We start from the raw sequence: 14,216 nt of genomic DNA, 5'->3' as shown, positions 1-14,216 counted from the left end.
TATCACTCGAGAAAAATGTTTGACAATTTTTATACTAAAACATTTTTTTTCAATTTTGGTACAAAAAATGAAATGAAAAACAAATCCATACTTCGTTTTTGAAGATGGGAATAAAATAAACCATTAATGGACCAATAACGAAAAAACTAACAAATCGGTCGACATTCAGGGTGTACAGATTAAGTATCTCTGGGGAAATGGAGGTGACCAGAAAAACGTTTTTCCTCATAAAGTGAAGGTCCAAAATGTTTCATGTGGGAGGTCCTTAAAATTCCCAAAAGTTGCATTTTTTCAGAGATTTTGTTCAGTAACCAAAAAACCGACTTGCCTAGGTTTTTGGATAGGTCCTTTCTAATTTTGCAAAAATTTTCCACAAATTCCTACTCCATGTGATATAAAAATGTTTCAAAACCCACTCGTGGGTATTGCCGCGTAACACAAAGTATTGAAACGATGCATTGTCATCGAAAACACACAAATTGTCGAATCTGCATATTGAAGCACGTCCACGTCAAGAGAAAGAGAGGAGTTAAATAAGTAAAATAAAGTTTCAAAGAAATATTACCATACATAAGTGGCTATGAGCAGTCTGCGCAAAATATGGAGTTAAATGAAACTGATCGAAATGGGCAAATATAGACCATAATAGCTATATCAATTAGTGAAAACCCGAAGTCTCTAGGTGGCCCAGGGGCCGAGATCTCGATGGAACGGACGGACGGACAGACGGAAACCAGTGGCGGCTGGTCCTAAAGGGCACAGGGGCAGATCAATCAGGGAATTATTTCTATTTGACATACATTTACATTTTAATTAATATAATTTTTATAACGGATGGTATCAAACTTTCCTTCCGTCCTTTCGCAAGCAGATTGGATATAATAATCAATATGTAGGAAACACGAGCACTTTACCTCAACTTCGTTGTGTTACGCTAAAAACGTGGGGGCTAAGAGTCAAGTGGCCCCCGAGATTTGAGTGCAGTAACTATCCTGTACCACAAGGCTATTTTAGAATATTTCACCGGCACAGCACAATCCAATATGCATTGAGCACAACTCATTAAAGTTGTAGTGGAATTTGGACCTTAAAAAATCGAGAGGCGGAAAGTCAAATTAGGTCCCCCGCCCCGCATTTCAATTCGAAAAAAATTGATTTTCCAGATCAGCACAAATTAAAATCGGTCAGCACAATTTGGCACAACACTAGCACTATTTAAAAGTGTTTATGACACTTTTTTTTTAATTGCGGGGGTTAACTTGGCGGATCTGTCCGGATCTGTCTATTCGAGAGCCCGTTTGACAACCGCGCATATAGATCTCTTCCAGATTGGTAGATCCGAGGGGTGGGACACTTCTTAAATATGTGTACCCGAGTGTGTACCCGAGCATTAAATATGTTTAATAAATACATTTAAATCCATTAAATACATTAAATCCCATTAATTACATATAAATTCCATTAAATACATTTAAAAATTTAAAATTGGCAATTTCACGGGAAAATGTTTATTACAAAAGTACTTGCTGAATAATGGGCCGTTTTCAAAATAAGTATTATACGATGTCATCTAAGAAACTAAGACCTAACATCATTATTTAAATAGATCACCCGGTATATTTTAAACTAAAAAGGTAAGCACGAGGGTAAGCATATTAATGTAAAAATATCACACTAGAGATGACATTAAAAAAATACAAGTGATCCAAAGAATTTCAAAGATTAAAAAAAATTTAAAAAGGTTCAAATTTTTAATATTTTTAATTTTTTGAAAATTCTTTGGCATGTTTGAACCAATATTGAATTTTATTTTTAGAATAAAATATGAGGTTAGGTCCGATAACTTTTTTACCTGACCCCGTATACTTATTATCAAAATGGGAGATTATTCAACAATCATTATAAAGAAACTTTTGTAATAAACATTTGTCGGTATATGTTTTAACTAAGATATAGGGTCATCGTGAACTTGACAATTTTTTGATTTCCCCCCGTATGTCTTAGGCGAGCGCGAGGGCGAGCGAAAATGTTAAAATTTTGATTTTTCCATTTTAAGTTTGACCCTCGGATGACCCAAAAACAGCGCATAGCATCCTATATTACTTTTTTTATGGCACCAACAATTACCAACAATTTACCCTATAAAAGTTCCGAAAATGGGACACCCTGCACCTACTTATTATACCTATTTACCCACAATAGCCAATTTCACGAGCAATGGCGATGTTACTTTGATTCTAAACAGAAACTTTCACTCTATCGTTATTTCGTGTTCTTCTTCATTCTCTAATTACCTACGTTTATAACCATATTCGATAAAATGGCGAAAATTGATACTTTCAACCTGAAAGAACTTCAGGTTGTGTAAGTACTACATTTGTATTCATTCAACAACTTTATATGCGTTCAAAAATATAAGTACGCAATATCCTAACTAACTGTAAATACCTTTAAATATCTTTAAATACACTTAGACTTAAATACATTTAAATCCCATAAATATTTATAAACACCCATTAGTACAAGCATTGAATAAAAACACTATAAGAAGCCTAACGCTTATGGAAGAAAGCGCGACAAATCTCACAAATCCCCTTGCACCCGCATTGGTTGTGACCCCGAACTCTCTTTGCGGTAAATAGGAGGAAAGCAAATTCTCATTCTTCTCAGTTCAAGAATCGACTCTATTGACAGTGTTCCCATTATATTCTCAGTTCAAACTCTGTCGCGCTTTATTTCCACGGGGTTAGGCTTCTTATAGTGTTTTTATTCAATGGTACAAGTTAAATACAATAAATACGGCAAATCCAACTGTATTTACTCGTGTATATATATAAGTGTACTAATGTTTACGAGTGTTCCACCCCTCGGGTAGATCTAGATTAATCACTCCTAGTATATGATGTCGAGAGTAATCTCTAGTGAGAGAGAGCGAGATTTTATTATAAATAAAGATAATAGTAGGTATATGTAATGTAGTTCTCCATTATTTTGGGTTCGTTGTAAATTCTTAGGATATAAAAGGTTCCTTTTATATCCTAAGAATAATAGTAGGTATATTGAAAGACAAGTGTTACAATGCGACCTATTGTAATACGACTATCTTGTGGCACGAGTGGCGATGCGAAGCGTAGCCACGAGTGTCCGCAAGATAGGAGTATTACAATAAAGCATTGTAACACGCGTTTTTCATACTATTTTTTCTATTTCGGTGCTTTAATTTAATTAAAAAAAATCATTATCAGAAACTATAGGGAACATTAGAACTAACATGTTTTATGTTGGGAACACTTTTTATGCCGTTAAGTTTTAGGTTGGCAGCGTAGTAAGACTGACATTTTGAAGTTCAAACATGGAAGTACCCAACGAAGTATCTACTTGTATTAACTAGTAACTGCCAACTTAAGAGATGAGTTACCAAAAAAACGACTATAATCACTGTCTTTGTACAACTGTTTTGTACAAAATCATCATTGTGACACCGAAATAGAAAAAGAAATTTACTATACTCATATGTAATCAAGTAAGTATAATCAATGAATTAGGTAAAAAGTGTAAAGGAAAAATTTGTGCTTACAAACAAACAAAGTAAAAACGAATGACGCTAAGTTATTTACATGTTCGGGGGCTAAAATTGTGAAGGCGGCTCCCCAAAATTAATTTTTTCAGTATCTTTTTTTAGGGAAATGCGCAAACGAAAAATCGAGGTGTTGGTGTATCTACATGTGCAAACTAATGAAGTATATATATGAAGTATATATCTTCAATCGTTCAATCTCGCGTTCAATTAATTTAATGTTGGGGGGGCTAAAATCTTGAAGTGGGCCCCCCAAATTTGTTTTGTCAATATCTTTTCATAGAGAAATGTGAAAACGAAAACTCGAAGTGTGCCTAAATGTGCAAACGAAGAAAGTACCTATATTCACGTGACGTTTCATTATTTTAATGTGGGGCTAACTTCACGCGATTGGCAAAAACGCTTGTTATGAACATCATAATATAAACACCTCCATCGTGCTGTTCAAATGCTTTTGATAATAGGTATAAATCTTATAGTTTTTTTATGCAACTTCCACTAAATTATGTACTATCGTTTGATCATCTAGTCAGCAACTAATTAATGAAGAAAATAATGGGGTATTACATTTCAGATTACATTAAAAAAACATTATCTGCGGAAATGTTTTAAAATGTGCTAATACAAACATTTCGATGTTATGTAAATACCTACCTTCGCATAAACAGAGGCATAAACTAAGCAGAAAAGCATACGATCCAAATGTAATTTGCATATTTAGCAGAAATAAAGAAATAAAAATTGTGATAACCATATTGAAGAGGGCCGTTAAAAAAGAAATAGAAATTTAACAACCGTTGTTTGATAAAAACTTATTGACTTTGACGTTCTACAGGATATTGCACAATGCTATCAGCGTGAAGTGCTGAGGGACTTTTTAATTAACCGCCTTTTACTTTATAATATATGCAACATTGCAGGAGATAAGGTAATAATATATTTTCCAAGTAAAATAGAAATTCAACTCCAAACAAACAAGGCATAATGCTTTATCTATTACAACCTAAAGATAAAATATTCCAAGAAATCTACTCAAGATACACGGAACGTGCATTCTTATATTTCAAGAGTTGAGTGGTTTATTTACCGGAGTATTTAGGGCGACAACTATTTTACCTTTACACTCGTTGGCGTCTCGAGCGGTGGCTCTGCTCCATGGCCTATCAAAATGAAACGGTTTACAGCGTTCACAATCCCGTCCTGCCGTGTTATGTTTACATTCGCATGTTAATTGTCCATCGCGACCGGTGATACATTTACTCGCATGACCGTTACACTTGCATCGACCACCGACGGCGAAGTCGCTCACCGCGTATTGATGGGTCACCCTGTTATAAACGTTCATAATCCCATTACCGCCCATATCCACCGAAACCGAAACTTTCGTATCGTCGGCCTCGACGACCTGCATTTCGTTCACTAACTGCACGGACGGACCCTTCGTGGGATCGTCCTCGTCGTCGTCCTCCTGCTGCTGCTTGAACTCGTGCTCGTCAATTAAAATATCCAAATCGTCGGAGGGATCCTCGACGGGCATATGCAGCCGATTAAACACCACCTTTATATCGGTCGCGGTTACCCAATCTTGCAGAACGGGGGAATTATCGAAATCGAGCGCACTGGGACGCCCCTCGAGAGTACTAAAAGCGATTCTAGATTGGTGACCAAGGCCGAGACCTTCTCCACCGGTATAACGGTGGGCATCGGTGCATCGCGCCTCCTGCTCGTTAGCCTTAGTAATCGTCGCCCGATTAGGTCGACCGTACACCCTCCTGCACTGACTAGAATAAAATTGAAAGGGTTGCCAGGTTTTGCCGTAATCCATGCTTTTGTAAATCGCGATGGAATCCGGCTTTGGCGTGTGCGGGCAGAACTGCAAACTTACGTAGGTCAACTCGTACTTCTTGCCGAGGCTCAGTATGAGGGTTATATTGTCAGGTGGTGCGTGCACGCTAGTGGGTGGCTGTAACGGTTCGGACCTCCAACAGGTAACGTTATTCGGGTTGTTAATATCCGTTAGAAAAACGGATGGAAAGCGTTTTCGGGGGTTTTGATCGTCGCAAATGTTACACTGGGGCGCTCCGCCGACGTCGAGCACGTCGCAATACTGCACCGTGCCTTTTAGACCGCAGGTAGAAGAAGCGGCAATAGATCTACCGAAGGCGGCATTCACAAAATCCGGGATGCATCTACGCGGCCTGTCTTCGTCGTAACACGGATCGGCGGGCGTTTGTTGTGCCCCAAACATTTTTAAAAAGTTGTCGGATATCGCCAACGTACAAGAAACGGCAGATAGCCAAATGATGTATTGGAGCTTCATCTTATCCGGAAATTTCGAGTTATTCACAAACTTACACGGGATTTATTAATTTACATAATTACAGCGGCGGTGCGATTTCGATTAACGACACTTCGTAATTAGACCTGAACGAGAAACGGACACATTTCATTTAAGGGAAACGTCGCGATTGTTAAGAAATGGAGAGAAAGAATCAACAGAACCGGACCGTAAATGACGCGCGGCTCCGGAATGGAAGCTGCGTACATCAACTTTTCACAGCGGGCGCAGTTTGACTGGCGGGCCGCAGTCTAGCAAGTACCAAACGACGCCCCCTCTTATAGGGGCGCACCGCACCGCTATCATCAACATCTACTATATAAGACGACCGGATAATTGATCATTAAGTCAATTATAGCGAATTAGTATGTCTACTGCGATTATCTCAGATCTAATAATGATAAGAGGGAAGCAATATTACGATCTTAGCCTTCTCCGTGTCTTAAGAGGGTTTGTATTGGATAATATATTCGGCTTAGCTTCCGTAAACAAAAGTTTCCAATTTCAACTTGTAAGCAGCGTTTTTAAATGTTGAAGTTATTATAAACGTTTCCTTGTAATTTACATATTAAAGGGATGAAAACTACCCGGCACTACGCCATTCAGGGTTCTGGTGAACATAGGTTCAAAACGAACACACACGGGCGGCAAATGGTCTTTTACTGACTGGACTGGAATTTGTAAAACAGCACAAGATACCACAAGAATCATGTTTATGTTTCACACCAAGGCGATGCTTACACTCATGTTCAAAGGAGGCTCAAAAGTGATATACAATGAAAAAGTATCTACAGCCACAAATTCCATTGAGCTAGCCAAGATGGCAACAGAAATTATCATTTTTGCATTTTATTGTGAAAGTGTCTATTTTCACATATTCAAAATCCACCTATGTGAACTTGGCCCCCCAACTATAGAAAGCAATAATTTTTGTGATTGAAATAGATTGCGCTTCGTTTGCGCACCACTACATTTTGTTTGCGCGCTGCCGGTTTCAAAATTACGAAGGAATCAAATTTGGAGGGGCCAACTTCACAACTGCCCCCCAAGTTTACAAATTTGACATTTTTTTCTTGTGATCGTTTGCGCTTCGTTTGCGCATGTTTGCGCTCCCAACACCTTCGTTTGCTCCCCCGTCGTTTTCGAGTTATTCCAAATACAAAATTCCATACTGACCCCCCATTTTTCAAATTTGCCATTTTTTTCCATTTGATCGTTTGCGCTTCGTTTGCGCACAATTGCATTTTGTTTGCGCGCTGCCGCTTTCAAAATTACGAAGGAATCAAATTCGGGGAGGGGGGGGTCAACTTCACGACTGCCCCCCAAGTTTACAAATTTCACTTTTTTTCTTGTGATCGTATGCGCTTCGTTTGCGCATGTTTGCGCTCCCAATACCTTCGTTCGCGCCGCCGTCGTTTTTGAGTTACTCCAAATACAAAATTCCATACTGGCCCCCCATTTTTCAAATTGGCCATTTTTTTCTTCTAATCATTTGCGCCTCATCGCGCACAATAGGTTCAATCAATAGAATATGAATAGTGGAGATAGGTACTTCACCTCTCGCCGGTACCTGTACGTAGTGCCACCGAGGCGAGGTGCAATCAATAGAATATGAATAGTGGGGACGCGTCACCTCTCGCCTCTTTAGCCTAGCTCTGGTGGTACCTGTGCATAGTTCCGACGAAGCGAATGGCGCACTAGCTGCGCTCATCGACTGCTATTCGGGAGGTAGTGGGTTCGAATCCCGCAGCCGACTGCTCTATCTTGGGTTTTGTCGGGCCGGGTTCCTCAAGTACACGTTGCTTCGCATAATGCCGTTCCCATCCCTAACTTTCCCTATCCTTACATTCCATTGTTCTGGATGAAGAGGGTCTGACAAGCCTGAGTAGCCCACCTCCGGGGTCCATGTAGTCACGATGTCAGAGGAATGAAACACGATGACCTTTTAGCGCATTTTACAACGAAATTAGGTGCGCTGTTGCAGCCACTTTCTCTGTCCGTCCGCCTGTCCGTCTGTCCGAGGCTCATACAGTTTCCAAGATATTCGTTCTTTTTGCATTCGCTAGCATATGGCTCTGGCGCAGGCTCCGTTAACTTTTTGATTTTTAATTTTAACCACAGATGCTTTTAGTGAAAGCAAACTTTAACCGAAAAATAGACCGTTTTTATGACCTTTAGGGAAGTACTGATCAATGCATGGAAAATGCGCCTTTGGGCGAAAACTGACATTTTAAGAGGTTTGAATGAGAAGGCTAAGTCGCCCTTTAACCTTAATGGTAAATAAAGTGCAACAAATGATTGTGCATTCTAATGATATTTGTCATTCTTATTGAAAATGAGACGCGGAGCGCAAAATAAAATGAAATTCGGAACAGACTACAATGGTGTTTCCATAGAACCGACTATGTATGCTATTTTCACGCAAAATGAAAGTGAATCAGTCGAACTTTGCGGAAAAAAGCGTCAAATAATCAAATTTGAACAATTATGGAATTTTGTATTTGGAATAACTGGAAAACGGCGGGGGTGGAAACGAAGGTATTGGGAGCGCAAAGTAAGCGCAAACGATCACAAGAAAAAAAATGTCAAATTTGTAAACATGGGGGGCAATCGTGAAGTTGGGTCCCCCAAATTTGATTCCTTCGTAATTTTGAAACCGGGAGCGCGCAAACAAAATGCAATTGTGCGCAAACGAAGCGCAATCCATTTCAATCACGAAAATGATTGCTTTCTAAAGTTGGGGGGCCAAGTTCACACAGGTTCAAAATCCCCATTAATCCCGGCCCAGAAAATCGGTCAAAATCCAAGATGGCGGCTGAATGTATGAATGAATGAAGTATTTTTCATGTGGTTCTCCACCTTCGGTGTCGCATTTTTATTAGTTGACAGTTTTTCTCGTCTAATTGCTAGGCAATAGATTTTCATTACCTAAACAACCCAAATTTGTTCGGTAAAATACAAACCTCTTGTGCAATTATAAGTGAAAAATTGATAATAGACTAGACAGACACCTATGTCATTTGGCAAACATTATTACATATTATATTTATATACTAATAGACTAAATTGTGTTTTTTAATCCCTGATTCGGATGTAACTACAGAGGTCCAAATTGGACGTTTTCTTATGAAAAACACCCCTTATTTTAAGAGATAGACAAAAATGGACATAGTTGTCTGGAGTTCAAAAGTTCTTCAAAGACAAAACCACTGATGCAAACAGAATTCAGCTCGAAATCGACTAAATGAGAGAACTATTAATTTTAGGCGAAAAGTTGTAGGCAATAAAAAATTAACAACTTTTCTATCTACACTTTTTTCACCTCAAATTTTCCGAGAAAAACCGGAAACACTTTTTTTCGTTTTCTATCTTAATTTTTGCGGGAAAAGTCTTAAAGAAACAATTTTTTGGCCCCTAAAGTGTGACGGTTTCCTAGATATTCACGATTTTCGAAAAACAGATTTATATTTTCATAATCAAAATTAAAAAATATCATTCCATAGAAAAATTTCGAGAAAAGATCGCCGTTTGTTATTAGGTTGGATGTATGATTGAAAAAATGTAGTGTGTTTGGTAGTTGATAATAGTTACACTATGATGGTAATTAGTTATTTACCTAACAAGTTCGGTAAGTTAATTTTCCCGCATGAGCACTTTGTTTGCAGCACGACCGTAGGGAGTGCTGCATTTAGTGCGAATGCGGGAAAATTCTTTCCGAAAGAGTTAGGTACAATATTTTTTGTAACGAATTGCGTAAAAAAAGGTCAAAATTAATAAAGTTTTGTAAATTAGTTTTTTTTTAATCATGAGTTGGTAACACAATCATATGTTTGGTTGGTAACATAATTTTGTAACTACCATTGCACTGGTCACATTTAAAACTTCCACATCTTTGGTTTAATACATATTTTGCCTTTGCAATGAGTGCTACTACTGGTCACGGCATTGCATCGTTTGCACTGAATATCCTTGGAAGTCTTCAATGTTAACAAATATGCTTTGAAAAGAGTGCTCTTATTGGTCGCCTAAGTGTACTGATCGTATTTAATATTCCCAGAAGACATGTGTGAAGAAATGTGTTCTCAAATTTGATTTATCTTGAGTTGCGTAAATACACTCGTTACATTTAAAATCCTTGGAAGCTTTGTGTGTGTTAATATGTGCTTTCTTAAACTGCATAGGTATGCGAATAGTTGCAGAATATCACTGGTCACATTTTAAGACGTTTTAACAATAAATTTTACTTTTTCTTGAGTTCCAATTCTGAAAAATAATTTGATTGCGTTATAAGTTCTTGTTTATATATTTACGTAAAACTTAGTGTACGTCTGTTTCCGATTAATCGCACTAAATACCCTCAACCAACGGTTTAATTGATTTTACAGCAGATGACAGTTAACCATGACATGACGTTCGTTGACTTCAATAAGTACTACCAACCGAAGAACGCGCATAACCCCTTCTCTCCAGCGGAAACTAAAAAACACCGCGATGCGGGAAAGTCGTTTTCCCGTGCATCGAGGATGCTTGGAAACATTATCTTTCCATTCAATGAGTACAAAATTAGTTATTTACATAAAAGTCAGGAAATTTACACGTTACTGGCGAGGAAATATTGAAGTACAAGGGGGAGAGTACTTTAACTTCCGAGTCAAGTAATGTCATTGCCACCGTGGACGTAGAGAGGCGAGTCTACGAGAGAGCCCGAGCTATGCCGATCTCGCTTTGTCTCGTTCGGCACTGGTGTGCGAAAAAATGCGGGCCGTTTTTTTTTGTGAGACAGGCGAGCTGGAGCTATACCGAGTTCACCTTCGACTCACTCGGCATTAATATGAACATCGCATTTTGTAACGAGACCCGTATACCGGCCCCGAAATTCGGGCGACCGGTTGATTTATGCCGATCTCGTCTTCAGCTTGCTCGGCTCCAAATAGACAATTTCGGCAGAGCCTCACGTCCGTTCCTCATGATGAAATTTAAGGGTGAAGGAGTGAAGGGATCAAATTTTGAGGATATGAATGTCACCTCAACTTTTCACGGAGGATTCAATTCCGTCCAGAAACTTGACGGATCACAAAACATGCCGTGACCATCAAGTTCGTTTTACCATTATATTTTCCCCGATTTCGCATCACTTTACCTGCATAAAAAAACCGGTTTTGGTCTGGAACGAATTTTTTTAACTAAATTATTTTAGAGTCATTTAACCTGGATTAGGTATAAATGTTAGTTTAATTTAAAAATTTTTGTACAAAATCGTAGTAAACTTCAGCAGAATAAGCTATGAGAAAATTACTGCTTTCCAAATCCAATAATTTATATGGAAAACAGTATAATATAAGAACCAGAAACATTTGAAGGTAACTACTAATATCTTTATGTTGTGTTTGACATTTCATTGTGTACTGTCAGTGTTCGCCCTGCATTGCCTTTTAATCCTTTCAGGAAAAAAGTGACACTTTAGTCCCTTAAATGAATGAAAAAAGACCTTGGTTTGGTCCACGTATTACAAAAAAGAATAAAAAGGTAAGGTTTATGTTAATTTTTTTTCAAAATGGCGGTCATTTTAACGTTTCAATATTAAAATGGCCGCCAATTTGAACAAATGAAGTAAAGTCTATGGTTATTTCTGTATACCTATACAGGGTGATTTTTAACCTCCCTACCAAAGTGAAATGGTAACTAGAGGGGATCAAAATAAACGTTTTTTTAAAATAAAGTTTTGATCAAATTATATTAAGAAAGTTATTTAAATTTTTCATAATTGACAGCTACTGGTTTTGGTTTATTGAAAACCGCTGATTTAAACGATATGATACTTGATCATTAAAATTAATCTAATCAAGTACACTGATGTCACTTAAATGTCAAAAATTACGTATTAAGTAATTAATTTGGAAATTTTGAAAAATTTAAATAACTCTTAATATTAGAATTTGATCAAAACTTTATTTGAAAAAAAAACGTTTATTTTGATCCCTTCTAGTTACCATTTGTTTGGTAGAGAGGTTGGAAATCACCCTGTACATGAAGTGATGATATTGAGTCACCCAAATTGCCTATTTTAATAGAGTAAACTTTATTACACATTAGACTTATTACTTACTAAGTAGTACAAACAAACAATTATTTCAAAATGTGGATCATTTTCCATTATTGATCAAAAATAAAAATGATTTGACTGTTTTTTTAACAATTCATGATAATCTGTATCTTTGTACTTTGATGGATTTCTTCATCTTGTACTGCCTGCGGACTAGTTTCACAATTTCTTTCTGGACACTGACCACATGAACTAGTAGGTAACTAGTGTTTTCCAAACCTTTATTTCCACAATTACATTTCATGGCACCCCAGCCGGTCTTGTAGTGTCATTTTACTATAATATATGTACAGGGTTATTCTTATTATAAATGATTTATCGGGTTCATTGATTCAAAAGAAGCAGAAACTCTCCAGCTTACTCCCCAAATTACAAACAACATGACACACGTTCAAACGGTAATCTAGCTTAGATGGCATGACCCCCCGATGGGTCAATCTCCCCAAAGTTTTGGAAACAGTAGTGACCAAGGAAGTAGTGTAGTAAAATTAACAGTTTATGCATACCAAATAGCTTATTTCATAAAATTTATTGTTCGGAAGTGAGAACAAACAAATGAGAAAAAAACAAAAAGCGATCAATTCAAACTTGAATCATTAATTTGTTTCATCGAAGTAGACTTTTCTAAAAGTTTCTGCAAAATGCACTAACAACTTCCATGTGTTCCGATTTTTATGGAAATTAATACACGGTCACAAAAAATTATGAAGTTAATTTTAAACTGAATTGCAGTTGGAAAGGACCACGGCTACTCATGGCCAATTTTAGTGTACAATTATGTTTGCGCAATTTTATTTATTCGTTCTCAAGAAATCACACACGTAGATGACGTAGAGTATAATTTTCCCGAGCTGTAAATTCCGTCCAGCTGATTAGCGGCATATTCAGTAACAAACAGAAGAAAGAATGCAAATTAATTTTTGTTAATTAATACCACGGCATACGATAGCGAAGATCTCTGATGAGAGTCACGTTTCTTACCTGACATTAAAATATTTAATTGTCAATTAAAATTAGCCGATTCTTTTTACTGTTTGTAATTAAATGTTACGATACACACTGGTATCGTTCAATCATTTCGTAAACTTCGCCTTTGGCTTTAAGCAAATATGCTCATGCTGACTAGTAACCCCTATTGAATCTTACAGCCGAAAGAAACAAACTTCAAGATGCAATTATTCTGATGTAGCTGGCTGTGGCTCTTTCCACCATAATCGTAGGACTGTTGATAAATTGTTTGATGTCAACTGTCAAAGTCACCAAAAAACACGCAAACTGGAATATCAAAACAGCTTCAATCATTCGATGTCTGTGTGGTTAACATAAGTTGACGTCATCAACGCTAAGAAATGAATATAGTCCCAGAACCTAAATAAACACTTGTAAGCGGTAATGATCTTGGGGCCTAGGTCCGGCACTGCAATTTTGACTTACCTTACAGTTACAGTTGGCAACTCTGGGAAAAACAAACAGTGACATCTAACTTTCAAATCTCAGCACCGACTGAGTGGCACGAATGCGTGGTGTTATTCTATTACCGGTTCATTCATATGTAACGGTAGCTCTTAAATTGAAATTTACTTTTCGAATTTTATAGATGAGGAGGGTTAAATTTTTTTTAGATTTTAAGAGTTAGTGCCATTCAGGTGTCACATTTCATACAAAGTCTACAGGGTGTCAAAATTAGAGGGTAAAATTTTCCAGTAGCTAGTATACGAGATGGTAGAATTGACAATCGTCTTTTCTGCGTATTTTTAATTCTATTATTCTCATAATGAGTAACGGAAGTCTAGACACAGAATATCGTGGTAACTATAAGAACTAAAATTGTTATCTTAATTGGTTTTATCTGCTAAAAACCAATGAGTACGCATGAGGTCATTTCGGTAGCGTGGAAATGTAACGTGGTATATATTTGATCGTACGTGAGGTTGATTTATTACCCTACAGTTTATTTTTGTCATTATATAAACATTTGCATTTGTTTTATGCTCACCGTGTTTTATTGCTTGGTAGTCGCTGGTATTGGTATGTTAAAACTTTGATTGTCATTACGCTAGCTGGCGCCACTTACCGGTAAATTTTTCCGCGCAGGGTTTTCGGTCCATTATTTGCTTTTTACTTCGTTTTCAGCATTTTTTCTTTTGCTAGCATGCAGAAGCACCAAGCAGAACATATCAATCATAGGTTTGTGAACT

The 14,216-nt window shown here is 37.4% G+C and overlaps 1 protein-coding gene across 1 annotated transcript; it reads right to left on the bottom strand.

Annotated features, from left to right (window-relative positions):
* Positions 1-4,693: 4,693 nt before the first annotated feature.
* Positions 4,694-6,151, bottom strand: LOC116175006 (netrin-1-like; the record flags this gene model as incomplete). Its single annotated transcript, XM_031493045.1, is given in 1 exon segment — positions 4,694-6,151. A coding segment is annotated over 1 exon segment (1,204 nt), but the record flags the coding sequence as incomplete, so codon positions are not given.
* Positions 6,152-14,216: the final 8,065 nt, after the last annotated feature.

The sequence above is a fragment of the Photinus pyralis genome, unplaced genomic scaffold, assembly GCF_008802855.1.
Source record: "Photinus pyralis isolate 1611_PpyrPB1 unplaced genomic scaffold, Ppyr1.3 Ppyr1.4_LG6, whole genome shotgun sequence".
Taxonomy (NCBI): domain Eukaryota; kingdom Metazoa; phylum Arthropoda; class Insecta; order Coleoptera; family Lampyridae; genus Photinus; species Photinus pyralis.
The sequence above is the reverse complement of the archived record's forward strand: the minus strand, read 5'-3'. Positions and strand labels throughout refer to the sequence as shown.